A 14,409-nucleotide genomic window follows, 5' to 3' on the forward strand; every position below is an offset into this window, starting at 1 on the left:
GAACCGTGACAGTTTAAAACTATGGAGGCAGAAGGCAACTGGCTTATTTGGGCTAATCTGTCCAAAACATTATCAAGCACACAGTTTAAATCACCTCCTGTAACATGTGAATCAGGAAAATCAGACAATAAATTCAATATTTAGTAATTAGTACTAGATTATCAAAATCAACTGCTGGCGGTCGATCCTTTTCCTATTTAGCACCTAAGCTTTGGAACAGTCTTCCTGCATTGTTCGGGAAGCAGACACACTCTGTCAGTTTAAATCTAGACTAAAAACACATCTCTTTACTATGGCATAAACATAGAACTTTATCAGTTTCTATTATTTAAATCGGTTAATGTTAGGCTGCATTAACGAGGTCTCCCGGAACCAGGAACACTTCCCATAACACCTGATGTACTCATTACATCAGAATGGCATCTACGCTAATGTTAGTCTCTCTGTTTATCCCAAGGTTTACTCCAGTCTGCCGGATCCAGGTCAGATGGTGGACCTGTGCCTAGGCATGACCACAATGCAGCCCTGAAGTGTTAGCAGAGACGTGTCAACTAGACTCTCCCCTGTGAAGGCCTCCTTCCCTTCCTTTCCCCTCTATACAGATAAAAACACATATACACACATACGTATTCAAACACGCTTGCCTATGGGATGAACACGTAGAGCTTGCGTACATGCCGTCGCCATTTTCACAGACTCGCCTTTTTTGGGATTTGTGCAGGGATGATGATGGTATAGTTTCAAAACTATTTCATGGTTTGCGTTCTCGGGCCACCAAGTGCTGTTGCCGTGCGGATGGGGTCCGGAACGCATTGGGGGTGTTCTGTTTTAGTTGAGGATGGTGTTGTTTAAGTGGCACTAAATTAAATAACTAATCAGTTTTTACAACAGAAATGAATCAAAAACTTTTCTTCTAAAACAAAATCACCTGTTATCGCTGTAAAGCTGCTTTGAAGCAATCTGTGTTGTAAAAAGTGCTATATAAATGAAGGTGACTTGCATTGACTTGACTGATTACCCCATCAAGGTCGGTCAGAAATCTTGGAGTAACCTTTGATGACCAGCTGACCTTCAAAGACCACATTTCAAAGACAGCTCAGTCATGCAGATTTGCGCTTCACAACAACAGGAAGATCAGTCCATTCCTAAAGGAGCATGCACACAGCTCCAGGGTCATTTCTAGTCTTGACTACTGCAATGCTCTTCTGGCTGGACTTCCATTGTGTGCCAATTCACACCGGTTTCTTAGTCCCACCACTTCGAAGCGTTGGTTGCGTGACTGTAGACATGGCTTACCCGTCCAATGCTGTGAGCATTTCACTGAGGGTACGAATCTTTGAACTTGAACTTGGCATATAGGCATATTGAGCTGCCTATTGCACCTTTAGCCCATTTTGCAGACATAAGGATTTTATAGTAGAGTTGCTCTAACAAAATTAAAACATTTTAAACTTTTGAACAGAATTTAAGTTTCACCATGCTTGTGTAACAGGTTAGTTGCCTAGTTAATTGGGCCACTACCCGCGACGCTCACTACATGGCAATCGACTAATTGGCTATAAGTGAGCGGTTGTGTAATGGTGTCTTGTGTTGGTGGTGCGTGTTGACTGGTGCTGTTGTGGCAACTTAGATGCGGGCTGTTCGATCTTGCTCAACGTTGGGGAAGTTTGAGCCAAGCTGTAAAGGGTGAGCGTTTGGCTGTACTGTGTCGCTGCATCTGGTATGCATTCCGGGCTGTAGGCTACTTATCAAACTGTGGTTTGTCGGAAGGGCCGATTCGCTAGTAATCAGGTGGGTAAACTATTGATTTAATGTGTGACTATCCAAAAAAGATTAGCTGTTCGTATAGTGTTCCCCTGTGTTTTATTTGAAGAGGCGCAGCTCGTAATATATGTCCGTGTGATCGCGGATAGCCAATTGGGACGGTGACCCGGCTTCCCCTTTCTTTTTGTTTCTTTATTTGTTTTGAACATTTCCCTGGGGTTTCGCCTTGCTTGCGACGTCTCGCCTTGCCTCATCAATCGTGCCTTCAGATAGGCCCACCTCAAGTGAACTCGACATTGGGAGATCACGAGACTCACGTATTAACCTGTGTGAACATTCTGCCACCCCTGCACTGTTTCAACTGGACGACTGTGTTTGTGGGGTCTGTTTGATACATATTTCATGTTTGTGCGAGTGAACTCGTAGGTCAATGTGAGTGGTGCATTGAGTGCTCATCACTGGAAGTGTGCTTGCTGCGTGTGTATGCGCAGTCGTGTGTGCGGGTGATGGATTATGGTCTCATTTGTGTGAGAGCATAATGTGATTTAAAAAATTTAAAAAAAATCTGTTTCCTTTGTATTTTGTATGAGATTGATGTAACTGGTTAACTTTGTTGTTTCTTTCCTTTCTATTATGTTTATTGATTTGACATTGTTACATGTGTCCATTTGATGTCTTAAAGCTTTGTGAAAATGTAGACATTTTGTCTACCGTTAGTTTGGTTAGGAACGAGTGATAACCACTCTAAACTATGGGTTCCCTTGTTCCCTTGTGGAGTGATTTGAAATTATTTGCTTTTGTCACCTGAACGTGCATGGTGAAGTTAATATATTAGTGTACGTTTGAAGTGCGTAGTGAAGTTTGGGTGTTTTATTATTTCTCCCTACCATCTTACATATACAGTATTTTTGATGTTTGATTCTATTTTTTATTTGTCCTTTATTGTTTTTGTTGTTGTTATTGTTGAAGTCAGACCCATTCCCATGTTGCACTGAGTGTGTGTGTGGAACTGGTGTTTTTATAAATAAAGTAATTGCTAATTTTCTAAATTTTCTCATTTCTACTTTATCTTTGTGGGACCGAACCTGTGTGTCCTATTCGACAATTAGTTCCCTGGGTGAAATTCCCAGGGTGGCGTAGTCGGAGTTATAAAGAGTTTAGTTCTGATTTTCTATCTTTTCCAAAATGATAACATACCTTCTGCTGCCACACTTGCATTGTAAGTAAACCAAATCTATGTAACCTTTTGACATCATGAATAAGCCACATCTCACCACCACAACAGCATAGCCTCTAATATATGTATGGCCTATTTATTTGAGGCAGTGTACTGACACCATACCAACTAACAATGTATAACACATATCAAGTACTTAGTAACATCCTTGGAACCACCCAGAAAACCCATGCAGACACAGCGAGAACATGCAAATTACACACATAAATGCCTGCTGGCTCAGCCTGGACTCAATCCAGTGACCTGTCTGCTTTCAGGCGACAGTACTAACCACTGAGAGGATATAAACAGTCAAAACATTTTTTTCTTCTTTTATCTTCCTTTCTGTTCTACAGAATAGAGAAAGTCATGCAGGTTTGGAATGAAATGTAAATGAGTAAATGCAAATATTTTCCTGGGGTGAACTATCCCTTTAAAGGTGTAGTATGTAATGTTGACAGATAGGCAAATTCAAAGTATTGGAGAGAAGTTTGTTTTTTTTCCTGGCCCCTCCTCCTCAGATTCATCACTCACGCGGGTTGCCAGATTTATGTCACCAACAGGAATGAACGCACCTGATGATGGAAAGCATCGAACCTTACACTATAAGTAGATCAGCTAATGTGTATATATATGTACTATTTGTATTGTTTGCCAATTATAAACCAGCTCATGTGGATTTGTATAACTTTGAATCTGCAGCTCATTTTGGAGGCTGTTGCTGTGTCCTCTGGAGTCGAATTTGTCGGCAGCATACATCATTTACCCCTTTTCCACCAAGGCATTTTGAGTGCTGGTTCAGAGCCAGAGCCTAGTTTCAAATCGGTTCTTTGGTCTTCGACACCCAAAGCAATAGCATAGCTGCTCAATTGTAATCTCCGTCTATACATATTACGGCAAGCTGCACGAATGCGTTGGATTTGCTGTGTTTTGATGCCAATGTAGGAACACAAAGCCATGCGCATCAATAGTAACGCAACATTCGACATTGTTGATGGAAGGCTTGTTCGAGATGCATCGGCGCTGTGCAGACATGACATCAAAGTAAAACGGTGCCACGAACCAGAGTGTAAGCATAAGTAGGCCGGCACCACTTTATATTAGGTGGCCCTAACTACTATGTACTTACATCAAAAAAGTAAGTACAATGTACTTACTGTGTTCAAATTATATTGCAAAACACCTTTGCTGATATTGAGGTGGGATACGGGTAGGGTTAGGGACAGGTGTGGTGGTATGGGTAAGTTTAAGGGTAGGGTTAGGTGTAAGGGTAGTGTCAAGTGTGTAATTACAAATGTAACTACAGAAATTAATTCCAGATGTAATTACATGCAGGTATTTTTTTAAATGTAAGTACAATGTAAAAACACGTATGTACAAAATATGTGCATTGTATCAAATGAATAATTAAAATGTTAGCACATAGTAGTTAAGGGCACCTAATATAAAGTGGGTCCCTAACTTAGCTACTTACCTATAAAGGAGAAAATTAGCCAACTCAGCATTGGTTTTGAAACCTTTACTGGGTTTTAAGGGGTCTCCATCTCTCAAGCGCATCTCCAATATTTAAACGTCTTTTTTTATTATACTTTTGATCATACATCTTTTTAGATGGATGCCAAGGCTTTTTAGGACCGGTAGAATGTTCGATCTCAACCCCTTTCATTTGCCAGCTTCCATGACTGAAATACATTGTGTTTTCCGCCAAAAGGGTAAACTACAAATACAATTGGGTAAACTGGCAGTGGGCGGGATCACACAGAACAAAACAAAGACAGACATTTTCAAATGAGAATAACTGACTGTAGCATTGTTTTTCAGATAAACAAGTATGTGAACTTAGCATGTTTCTTGAATATCTGCAAACATATTATAGTTTTTGTATGCTTTAGTACAGTCAAAAAAATGACATACAGCACCTTTGAGACCTATGGTTTCTCACTAGTCTATATAGCTACTTTACTTTTCAACACGAAATAAACTACTTTCTGTGAATGTGAAAGACGTAAATTTCATTAGCCATTATAGGTATAGGCCTAACTATAAGAATAACAAAGTGCAATACACAGTAAAACTATTTGTGCTTCAAACCAGTGCATGAGTACGATAATTAAGTTAAAATAATATTAAAACAAATACAGTTTGCGAAATTAAGCAGCATAACACTGTTTATGTACAAATAAATAAAAAAATGGAAACAGCTGACACCAGAAGCTTGCACATTCAAGTAAAAAAAATGTCCATGTCGCCTCTTGTGTTAAAAATAAGATGGATAAGGTGAGTAATAAAGTAAGTGCAGAAGTGCTTGTTCTTGTTATTTTTGTGTGCATATGATGTGTGCATCTTGTACTACACTTCTTTCTTCTTTTGTGCCTTCCTCGGAGGCAGAGCACATGTTATGATAGAGGATGTTGGAACATCATCTAGTGGTTGATCTCACAAACTTATCTGCTCCAGTGGCAGAAGAAACCTTTCATCTTATTCAGTATAATCAAGCAGCAAACAGCCTGTAATGCAACTTGCCACAATAACCCCTCAACCCCCCTCCCCCAAGTGGTTGCCCACAATGTTTTCCCTTTGAATCTAAAATGAATGACTAACATCAAACACTTACTTTTGATGAAACCTATGAATATTTTTTCAAAAGAACAGCTTTAAAAAGAAAAGTCTAAAGTATTATTAAACAAATGGCCATAAACTTAACATTGTTGAAAACTGCAGTTGTGTCCCAAATGATGCTATACAATGTACTTATAAGTACTATATGTCCTCCCATCTTGTTTAAAAGAGTTTTATAAGGTTATTTTATCATCCTGCATTGTCATTCCCTCTTCTTCTGCTACGCAAATAAAGCTTCAATTGAGTGCATGAAGTGTTTTTTTCTCCAGTTAAATAAATGCATTAGCTGGATATTTAAAGTGCACTTCTTGTTTTTCTTCTTCTTCTTCAGTGTACACATTACACACTACTTGCACTATTTCGACTACAAAATGTCTATTGTGCACAAGTATTGAATTGAGACGCACAATGTGGCTTCACATGTTTCATAGATAAACACTTACGCAGATGCGGTTTACAGCTATGCATCAGACTTCCCCTCTGTGACGGACACAGATACCCCCCTCCCACCACCACCACCTCAAATAAGTACTGCACATAATGCTTCATAATAATTCCCATCATTAATATTTTGAGGAATTAAGTTTTTTCAAAACATAAGAATGGATTATTTGTAAATGTGAAAATTGTTCCCCCTAATCCTTTAAACACATAGTACAACCAGGACAATCCATTAATAAAAAAATCCTTTATTTAAAAAACTTAAACATAAAAACAAAAAAATTACAAGCCAAATTTAAAATACACACTAAAGGTATTTCTTAAAGAAAGATTTCAAAAAGTGCAAAGTTAAAATAACACTTTTTAACCCCAGGTGCAAATACAAACAGTGGGTTTATTTAAAATTGCAGATGAATAATTCATATAAAAACTATTGTCTGTATCATTTGAGAATCTAAAAAAAATATAAGCAATATCCATGCACAGGGAAGAACAGCTTAGCAACAGCATCAAGTTCTGCATTCTCCTACTTAACAAACACAGCATTATTGTCAAACAAAATTGTAAACAAAACAGAACTTTCGAGATATACATATACATTTAATAAAAAGGGGAACTTAGGAATGGTAAAAATGTAAGCGATACTCAGAATGAAAATAACTCTCTTGAGGAACAAGTTTGCTCTATGCAATTTGTGTGGAGGAATATTCAGAAGATCTGGAAAAGACAGAGCTTCTGCGTTCAGATAACTGTTGAGAGAAATTTGTGCATTGGCTGAAGCACAATGGAAATTGCTCTTTTAGGACTTTAAGGACTGATCTTCTGAACTTCTGTCCAGCAAAGGCATAAATGATAGGGTTGAGGCAACAGTGGCTTAAGGCGATAGTTTCCACCCATTGCATGGCAAGGCTCAAATGAGTTTGCCAGTTGCATGAAAGCAAGTAGCCTTTCCTCTGCAGGAACATGAGAAACATGACAATGTTGTATGGAGTCCAGAAGAGGAAATAAACTGCCACCACAGCCAGGATGAGTTTGATGACTTTGTGCCTTTTTTGTGATTTTATGCTGAGCAGAGTGGGGATGATCCGGGAATAGCAAAAACTCATAATAACCAGAGGGATAATAAAGCTCAGGAAGTTCATCTGAAGGTAAGTAAACGACATCCAGGCTGTATCTTCAGGAAAATCAGTTCCACAGGATTTGACGCTTAACTCATTTTTCTCTTTGGCAAAAATAATATTAGGGAGGGATGCAAACAGACTGAGCACCCATACAAATGAGGTCAGAATCAAGCCCATTTTTGTTGACCGATTTCTGGAAAAGAGACTGTGGGCATGGACGATGACGACATAGCGATCCAATGTCATAAGGACCATGAAGAAGATGCTGCCATAAAGACCTATCATGAAGAGGCCTGTTATGGTATGACACATGAATTTGCCGAAAATCCACTGATCTATGGCACCGTGGGCCCAAAAAGGGAGTGACACAAGAAAGATTAGGTCAGATAGGGCTAGGTTGAAGAGGCACACGTCTGTCATATTGGATTTTTGACGGTATCTGATCAGGACCCACACCACCAGGCCATTTCCGATGAATCCACTGATGAAAACTAGGCTGTACAGGGTGGGAAGGAAAACCTCACTGAAGGCCTTCGTGTTGCCATTGTTGCATGGTGTACCAGAAACGCCGTCACTGTCATAGTAGCTCGCATAGTTTTCTGTCATTGTAGTAGAGGGCACATAAAGAACACAGTGATAAGTAATATAATATATTTATAATTAGTATAATATGCATATATCTCAACATTGGTTCAAAATTTTTTTAGGTTTAAAGGTAGATCAAATAAAATGACACCTCAAGCAGAAACTTGTAACAGACTTTTTAGTTTGTGTTTTCATGACATCTACTGGTCAGAGTAGGCATGATCTCATGATCAGCATCATACGTGTTGTAAACTGACGGCTTAAGTCTAGAGATGTTGAAATGTTATATTTTTTATGTTTACATTCCTATTATAATCATGTTGTTTTATTTTTTTATGGTGTCTTTAACAAATAATGATTTAACATTTTAATGAATGAAAAAAAAACCCATAATAATTATAATAATAAAACAAATCTCATGTCCTAAATATAAGTAAGAACAATTTGTTTATGTAGCATAATTATACGACTAAATAGACTTAAAGACCTACCAGTCACAGTCACTGGATCCTCTGTCATGTCTCTTGGTAATTACAGCTGAATCTGTGAAAATTCTGTGATCCTGTCTGTCAAAAAGCTTTACAAAGTACAGGAGGTGCTATTTCCTGAACCTCCCACAGGCGGGACTTCTTCTCACTAAAAACAAAACTATGTATATATAATGTCCCTTTTGAATGACATTTGAATAAATTCACACTGTTGTTTGTATCATTAAATTCGTTCATTTGAAATGTGGATGTAAGTGCAATAGGCCTATGATACATAAATACATAGCCTACACACACACACACACACACACACACACACACACACACACACACACACACACACACACACACACACACACACACACACACACACACACACACACACACACACACACACACACACACACACACACACACACACACACACACACACACACACACACACACACACACACACACACACACACACATGTTTGTTTTTGTGAAATGTGAGGACATTCCATAGGCGTAATGGTTTTTATTCCGTACAAACCGTATTTTCTATCCCCTTACACTGCCCCTGCCCCTAAACCTAACCCTCACAGGAGACTGTGCAGTTCACTTTCTGTGAAAAAAAACTTGTTCTGTGTGATTTATAAGCATTTTGAAAAGTGAGGACATGGGGAACGTCCTCATATTTCACCCTCTTTTTGTAATACCTATGTCATACCCATGTCATTATACACATTTGTGTCCTGATATTTCACAAAAACATGCCCACACACACACACACACACACACACACACACACACACACACACACACACACACACACACACACACACACACACACACACACACACACACACACACACACACACACACACACACACACACAACACAAATATTTACACACATTATTGTGTAAAATTAATAGCTTGAATTGCACATTTGCAGTCTTCTTCTTACAACTACATATTTTAAAGTGTTACAACGCACTCTTAGTGTAGGCTAGTGTCACAGTGTCTTCAATCTGGGAGGACAGTTGTAAAATGCTCGGAACCCAATTGTTCAGAGGCAGTGGTGGATTAATGGGATTAATCACCAGACAAAAAGGATGGTGCTGTCCTTTAATTTTTTTATATAATATTTATCAAACTCCTCCTCCTCCACTTCATGCATGCATAGAAAACTGTAATGCGTCCTTCACATAATAAGGTTTGACCTACGAATCCGACGGTCCTGCTTAAATGGACAGAGGGCGGGCGTATTAACGGCGAGTAGCCAATCAGGCAGACCGCAAAAGAATAACAAACGCTAGGAACGCTGGAAGTAAACACTATTTGAATATTAAGTGAGGGCTTTTGTTGCAGTTTTTAGTAAAATCCCATGTTTTCACTAGCAAGTACACATTGATATTACAATAATCTGTTTTAAGTTAAATGGATTTTCTGTTTATATATATATATATAAATATATAAGACAACATGTTTTGTCATGCTATTTTGACAGTCACGCTAATGCGAACTGTCCTTCAGAGAAAGGTTTTTAGGTGGTGAGACTCTTTCATTGACAGTCTCACCGTATCACTGTTCTGTTCTCTATGGCGCACTGTTTTCTCACTGTATCACTACTGTTCTCTCAGGCGCGCTCTCGCGCTCAGAATTCCAGGTTGCCGTTGAGCGCGGGCTCGAGAAGCCGCGGGAACGGCGCTGCCTGGGGGACGGATTAGAATAGAATTCAGAACTCCTGTGCCGTTGTTGTCTGCATATGAAGCCGAATCCACGTAAGTATTTCAGTGTTTTATATAGAGATATTTCGTTGGCTATTCTGTTTGCTTTGGCGCTAAACTTTTTTATTGTAATAGCCGAGGTAAACTTTCACTGTAACGTTATATGTTCGTAGTCTCTGTCGTGGCAATTGAAACATTTGAATGCCTTAATTTGTTTGCCCTCTTTTAAGAACATAAGTGTGTAACGTTACATCAAATACTTGTCCGCATTTCGGTACCGTTAAATGGATGTCATTCTGTGACCGTGAACCCTTGGTGCTGCTCAGCTGTGTTTTTTTGTCAAAGAGTTTTATCCTGCTTCTGCTGAAGTGTATTGTCATGTTCTTTCTTCAAAGGTGACACTCTTATGAATGTTTTTGAGTTATATACCGATGTTCCCGCCTGGACGTACGAGTGAACTGCGTTGATACACAACGGATTTAGTTTATGACAGATGAATTTGGGAGACACTACGACAAGACCTCCTGTAGGGTAAGTGTATTATCTATCTATCTATCTATCTATCTATCTATCTATCTATCTATCTATCTATCTATCTATCTATCTATCTATCTATCTATCTATCTATCTATCTATCTATCTATCTATCTATCTATCTATCTATCTATCTATCTAGATTGACGAATAATGGTTCATTCTAGTGTGCCTATTTTAACAATTTCTCTTGACCACCTTATTAAGCCACACACACACACACACACACACACACACACACACACACACACACACACACACACACACACACACACACACACACACACACACACACACACACACACACACACACACACACACACACACATTTGTTTTTGTGAAATTTGAGGACATTTCATAGGACATTCCATAGGCGTAATGGTTTTTATACCGTACAAACCATATTTTCTATCCCCTTACACTGCCCCTGCCCCTAAACCTACCCATCACAGGAAACTGTGCAGTTCACTTTATGTGAAAAAAAAACCTTGTTCTGTGTGATTTATAAGCATTTTGAAAAGTGAGGACATGGGTAACGTCCTCATATTTCACCTTCTTTTTGTAATACCTATGTCATACCCATGTCATTATACACATTTGTGTCCTGATATTTCACAAAAACATGCCCACACACACACACACACACACACACACCACATTTCTTGTTAAACTCTTTTTTATTTAGTGTGAAAGTACCCAGAAATGAGTTAGGAATTCAATTAACTGCAAGTTTAGGCAGGACATCCTGCACAGGAATGAGAAAATACACTAGCATAAATTAGCACCCAAAATGTTGATTTGGGAAATTCTGAAATGTTTGGTTTTACTTGCATTACAGATCTGATCTAATGTACTGGTCTATAACACCCCTAAACAAAAAAAGTTTATAGGGCATTTGGCTTGTTGGTAAAAAAGCTCTATTCTAACAGCTACATGAGAGGAGAGTAACCAGGAAATGAAAACAAATGACTGCCCGTTCATCTGCCAGTGATGCTTTTGTGTTCCACCTCTCTCACCCTTTGTCACCTCTGCTGTTGACTCAAAAGCTCATTATTCCATTTTACTGAACATGTTTGCTTAGTTTTTCTACATCAAAATTAAGCACCTTAAACAGAAAGTGTGCTGTATATTTGGTATTGTTAAAGTTAAGCATTGTGAGAAGTAAATATAGGTGTGACTAATTCCTCTCCAGTGGAATTGCTTTCTCACAGAACATTCTGGTGATGGTAACATATCTCAGTAGCCATTTAAAAGTTTGCCAGTGTCCTCTCTCTGACAACACAACAACAGTCTGCTTTGTGGATCTTACCCACACAGCCCCCCTTTTTTATGTAATCAGACCCCTTTACATAGCTAAAGCAGTGGACGATTGTGGTTATTTAAAGCCTTAACAGTTGTTGAGCATTCCCAACGCTATCTTCTCATTACTCTAGTATTACTACTCTTATATATCAGTATACGTTTGTGAGTGTCCAATAAGGTCCCAGTTTTGTGTCCATTGAGGATACAAGGGTTCAGTCTTTTAAAGCACACCTTTCACTCCAATTTAGGTGTTTAGCATGAATATGTGAGTTTGTGGTTACTATGATACCATTTCTTTGAGAAATGTCTTTTGTTAAATTTTTCTTGTCTAAAAATGGCTCTTTCAGAGCTTTGTGATTTTTAGAGATGGTAAGACTCTAATTATTATCTCACAAATCACACAGCACAGGTGCCTTTTCTAAGCTTTAGTGGAGCATTGATTTGATCATATCTATAGACTTGTTGCCTTTCAACAAATTAGCTGTTCAGACATTGAAAAAAAGCACCTTCACTCTCTTTCATTGTAGAAAAAGCCGTCAATGAAGCCACCAATATCCCAATATGGCGCTGACATCTTGGGACCTGAGTCTGCGCAGTGTATAAAGGCCCCGCCCACACTCCAGCATAATCAGTTTACTGCAGAACAACTCATTATGTCAGTGTGAAATACTGTTATACTAATAATATGTGTTATACTGTTAACTGTGAAAAACAGTTATGGAAATGTAGAAATTGTAGAAAGTTGAATTTTCTCCTCCCGAAAATCTGAAAAGAAGTCTGTTGGTGCCTCAGTGACTACTTTCCTCAGAGAAGCTGTCAATCTCAGCTGTCAATTATGACGTCACATCCCTGTTTTTATAGCATCAAATAACTAAAACCGAACTTATTTAAAAAAAAAAAACGAACACTTAAACTAACATCAGCGCGACTAAAAACGACCTAAAATGACAGAAAACATCTTTGGAAAAAATGTATTTGTACTGTAATTTGATTGTTTAGTTTGTCTTGCGTCCCATTAGACTACATGGAGAGGGACGGGTTTATGAGTTATACTGGGACCAATAATACATTTATTACTGGGACATAATATTTATTTTAGGTTTCAGACATTTAAATGCTCATAATTACTAGCAAAAAATACACACTGATGTATATAGCGGCAATGACAATCCTTTCATACAGTTATAATTTGACCAAGTGTTTTATTCATATCATATACACATTAAAGCTACACTGTGTAACTTTTTTAGTCTATTCTTAGCTAAAAACACTTTGTTCTTTCAAAAATATATGTGCTCATTAATGTATATTTACTTCTTTCAAGTAATAAAGTATTCTCGTAAGTTTATAATATGCCATTGAAAATACATAAGGTAATGGGATCTAACGGTGGTCGCCATGTTGCCCCTCCATCTTGAAAGTACATTAGCCAAAGAGGGACATTCAAGCTTCGCCTTTCGCGTTTTAACCGGTTTTAACACTGCGCGTCAACTTGTTCAGACTTGTCTGGTGCATGCGCAGAGAGTTTTCATCTCAGCAGCTCCAGTAACAGAGTTATACAGAGTTTTCCTGGCTTGTTTATTCCTCAAAAGTCTGTTTTTCCTTGTGTGGTATTTCTGTGCGTTAATAACTCCGTAAGTAATAATAGTTATTGTCATTGTGGATGTGTTTCAGAGTGTGTCATCGCGTAATTCAGTTGATGTCACCTCAGAAGTATTTTTGTGTCAACATACAATAGCGTATTGCTCACCTATGTGAATAATCATTCAGTTATTTTGTTATCAACAATGTTTATTCGTTTATAGAAAATATTTGTTTGTAATGTATGTTGATGGAAATATGTATCAGGTCTGATCGGCTTGTTATACAGAGCGCACGGCAGTGCTAACGCACACACTTTTGTAACCGGACACCGCTTGTTAGCAGCAGCAGCGGCAGCTCCTTTTAATGCAGCTGCATTTAGCGCCTATATATGGTACAATAAGCTATGGTTTACGGTTACATTATAAAAATGTAACTTATAAGTATAGTTGTACAGTTCTTAACTGTGCATCTTCTGTCATGTCATTATCATGTATATTTACCATCCTTATTTGGTCTCTCTCAGAAACCCCATTTATGTACATATCCACGCAAACCTGTTTATGCCTTGCAATTGGATGACTGAATAAACATTACTATCATCAAAGTTCACTCTGGATTAGCTGCAGTTCTTTCTAGCCGAATAATTAGGCAAGTTGAGTTCCAACCATCCAACTGCGCACAGAATATCCCACAGGCACCGTGTCGAATGTGGACGAGGTCGAACTGGAAGCCATGTTAATCTTGGACTAAATCGGCCACCGTAGGAGTTGAAACGAAATCGGAATTGAGAAGAACAGAAACTAAACTTCACTGGATGGTCATATACCTTTTCACCACTAGATGGGGGAAAATATCACACAGTGTAGCTTTAAATGGTTAACTATATAGTTTACTCTATTCTTATCCCAGTTCAGCAGCGGTCACTTACTTTCATGTATTTCGTGAGACGATGAATTTATGTGATGTAAATCCAACAGATCTGATTCTCTGAGGCGCAAACTAACATGGTGGCGCTCATCGTGCATTATAGATCAACTAACACAC

At 38.5% G+C, this 14,409-nt stretch overlaps 2 protein-coding genes across 3 annotated transcripts in view; one reads left to right on the forward strand and one right to left on the reverse strand.

Annotated features, from left to right (window-relative positions):
- Positions 1 to 6,267: 6,267 nt before the first annotated feature.
- On the reverse strand, positions 6,268 to 8,294 carry LOC307138391 (C-C chemokine receptor type 2-like). Its single transcript, XM_079836668.1, has 2 exons — positions 8,238 to 8,294; positions 6,268 to 7,760 (listed from the first exon to the last, which is right to left on the reverse strand). The coding sequence occupies exons 1-2, from the start codon at positions 8,263 to 8,265 to the stop codon at positions 6,724 to 6,726; spliced, it is 1,065 nt and encodes a 354-aa protein (XP_079692794.1). The 5' UTR covers positions 8,266 to 8,294; the 3' UTR covers positions 6,268 to 6,723.
- Positions 8,295 to 9,860: 1,566 nt separating this feature from the next.
- Positions 9,861 to 14,409, forward strand: part of cobl (cordon-bleu WH2 repeat protein) — a 126,943-nt gene continuing 122,394 nt past the window's right edge. For both annotated transcript variants that reach the window (XM_079837453.1, XM_079837454.1), the window contains exons 1-2: positions 9,861 to 9,999; positions 10,341 to 10,476. In XM_079837453.1, coding sequence (XP_079693579.1) covers positions 10,439 to 10,476 — 38 coding nt within the window. In that variant the 5' untranslated portion in view covers positions 9,861 to 9,999; positions 10,341 to 10,438. The remainder of the gene's footprint in view (positions 10,000 to 10,340; positions 10,477 to 14,409) is intronic.

The sequence above is a fragment of the Gobio gobio genome (assembly GCF_949357685.1).
Source record: "Gobio gobio genome assembly, chromosome: 15".
Lineage (NCBI taxonomy): Eukaryota > Metazoa > Chordata > Actinopteri > Cypriniformes > Gobionidae > Gobio > Gobio gobio.

Coding starts and splice junctions, on each gene's coding strand:
- LOC307138391 (XM_079836668.1), bottom strand. CDS start 8,265: ATGACAGAGGATCCAGTGACTGTGACTG. Junction 7,761..8,237: donor GGATCCAGTGACTGTGACTG/GTAGGTCTTTAA, acceptor CTACAATGACAG/AAAACTATGCGAGCTACTAT.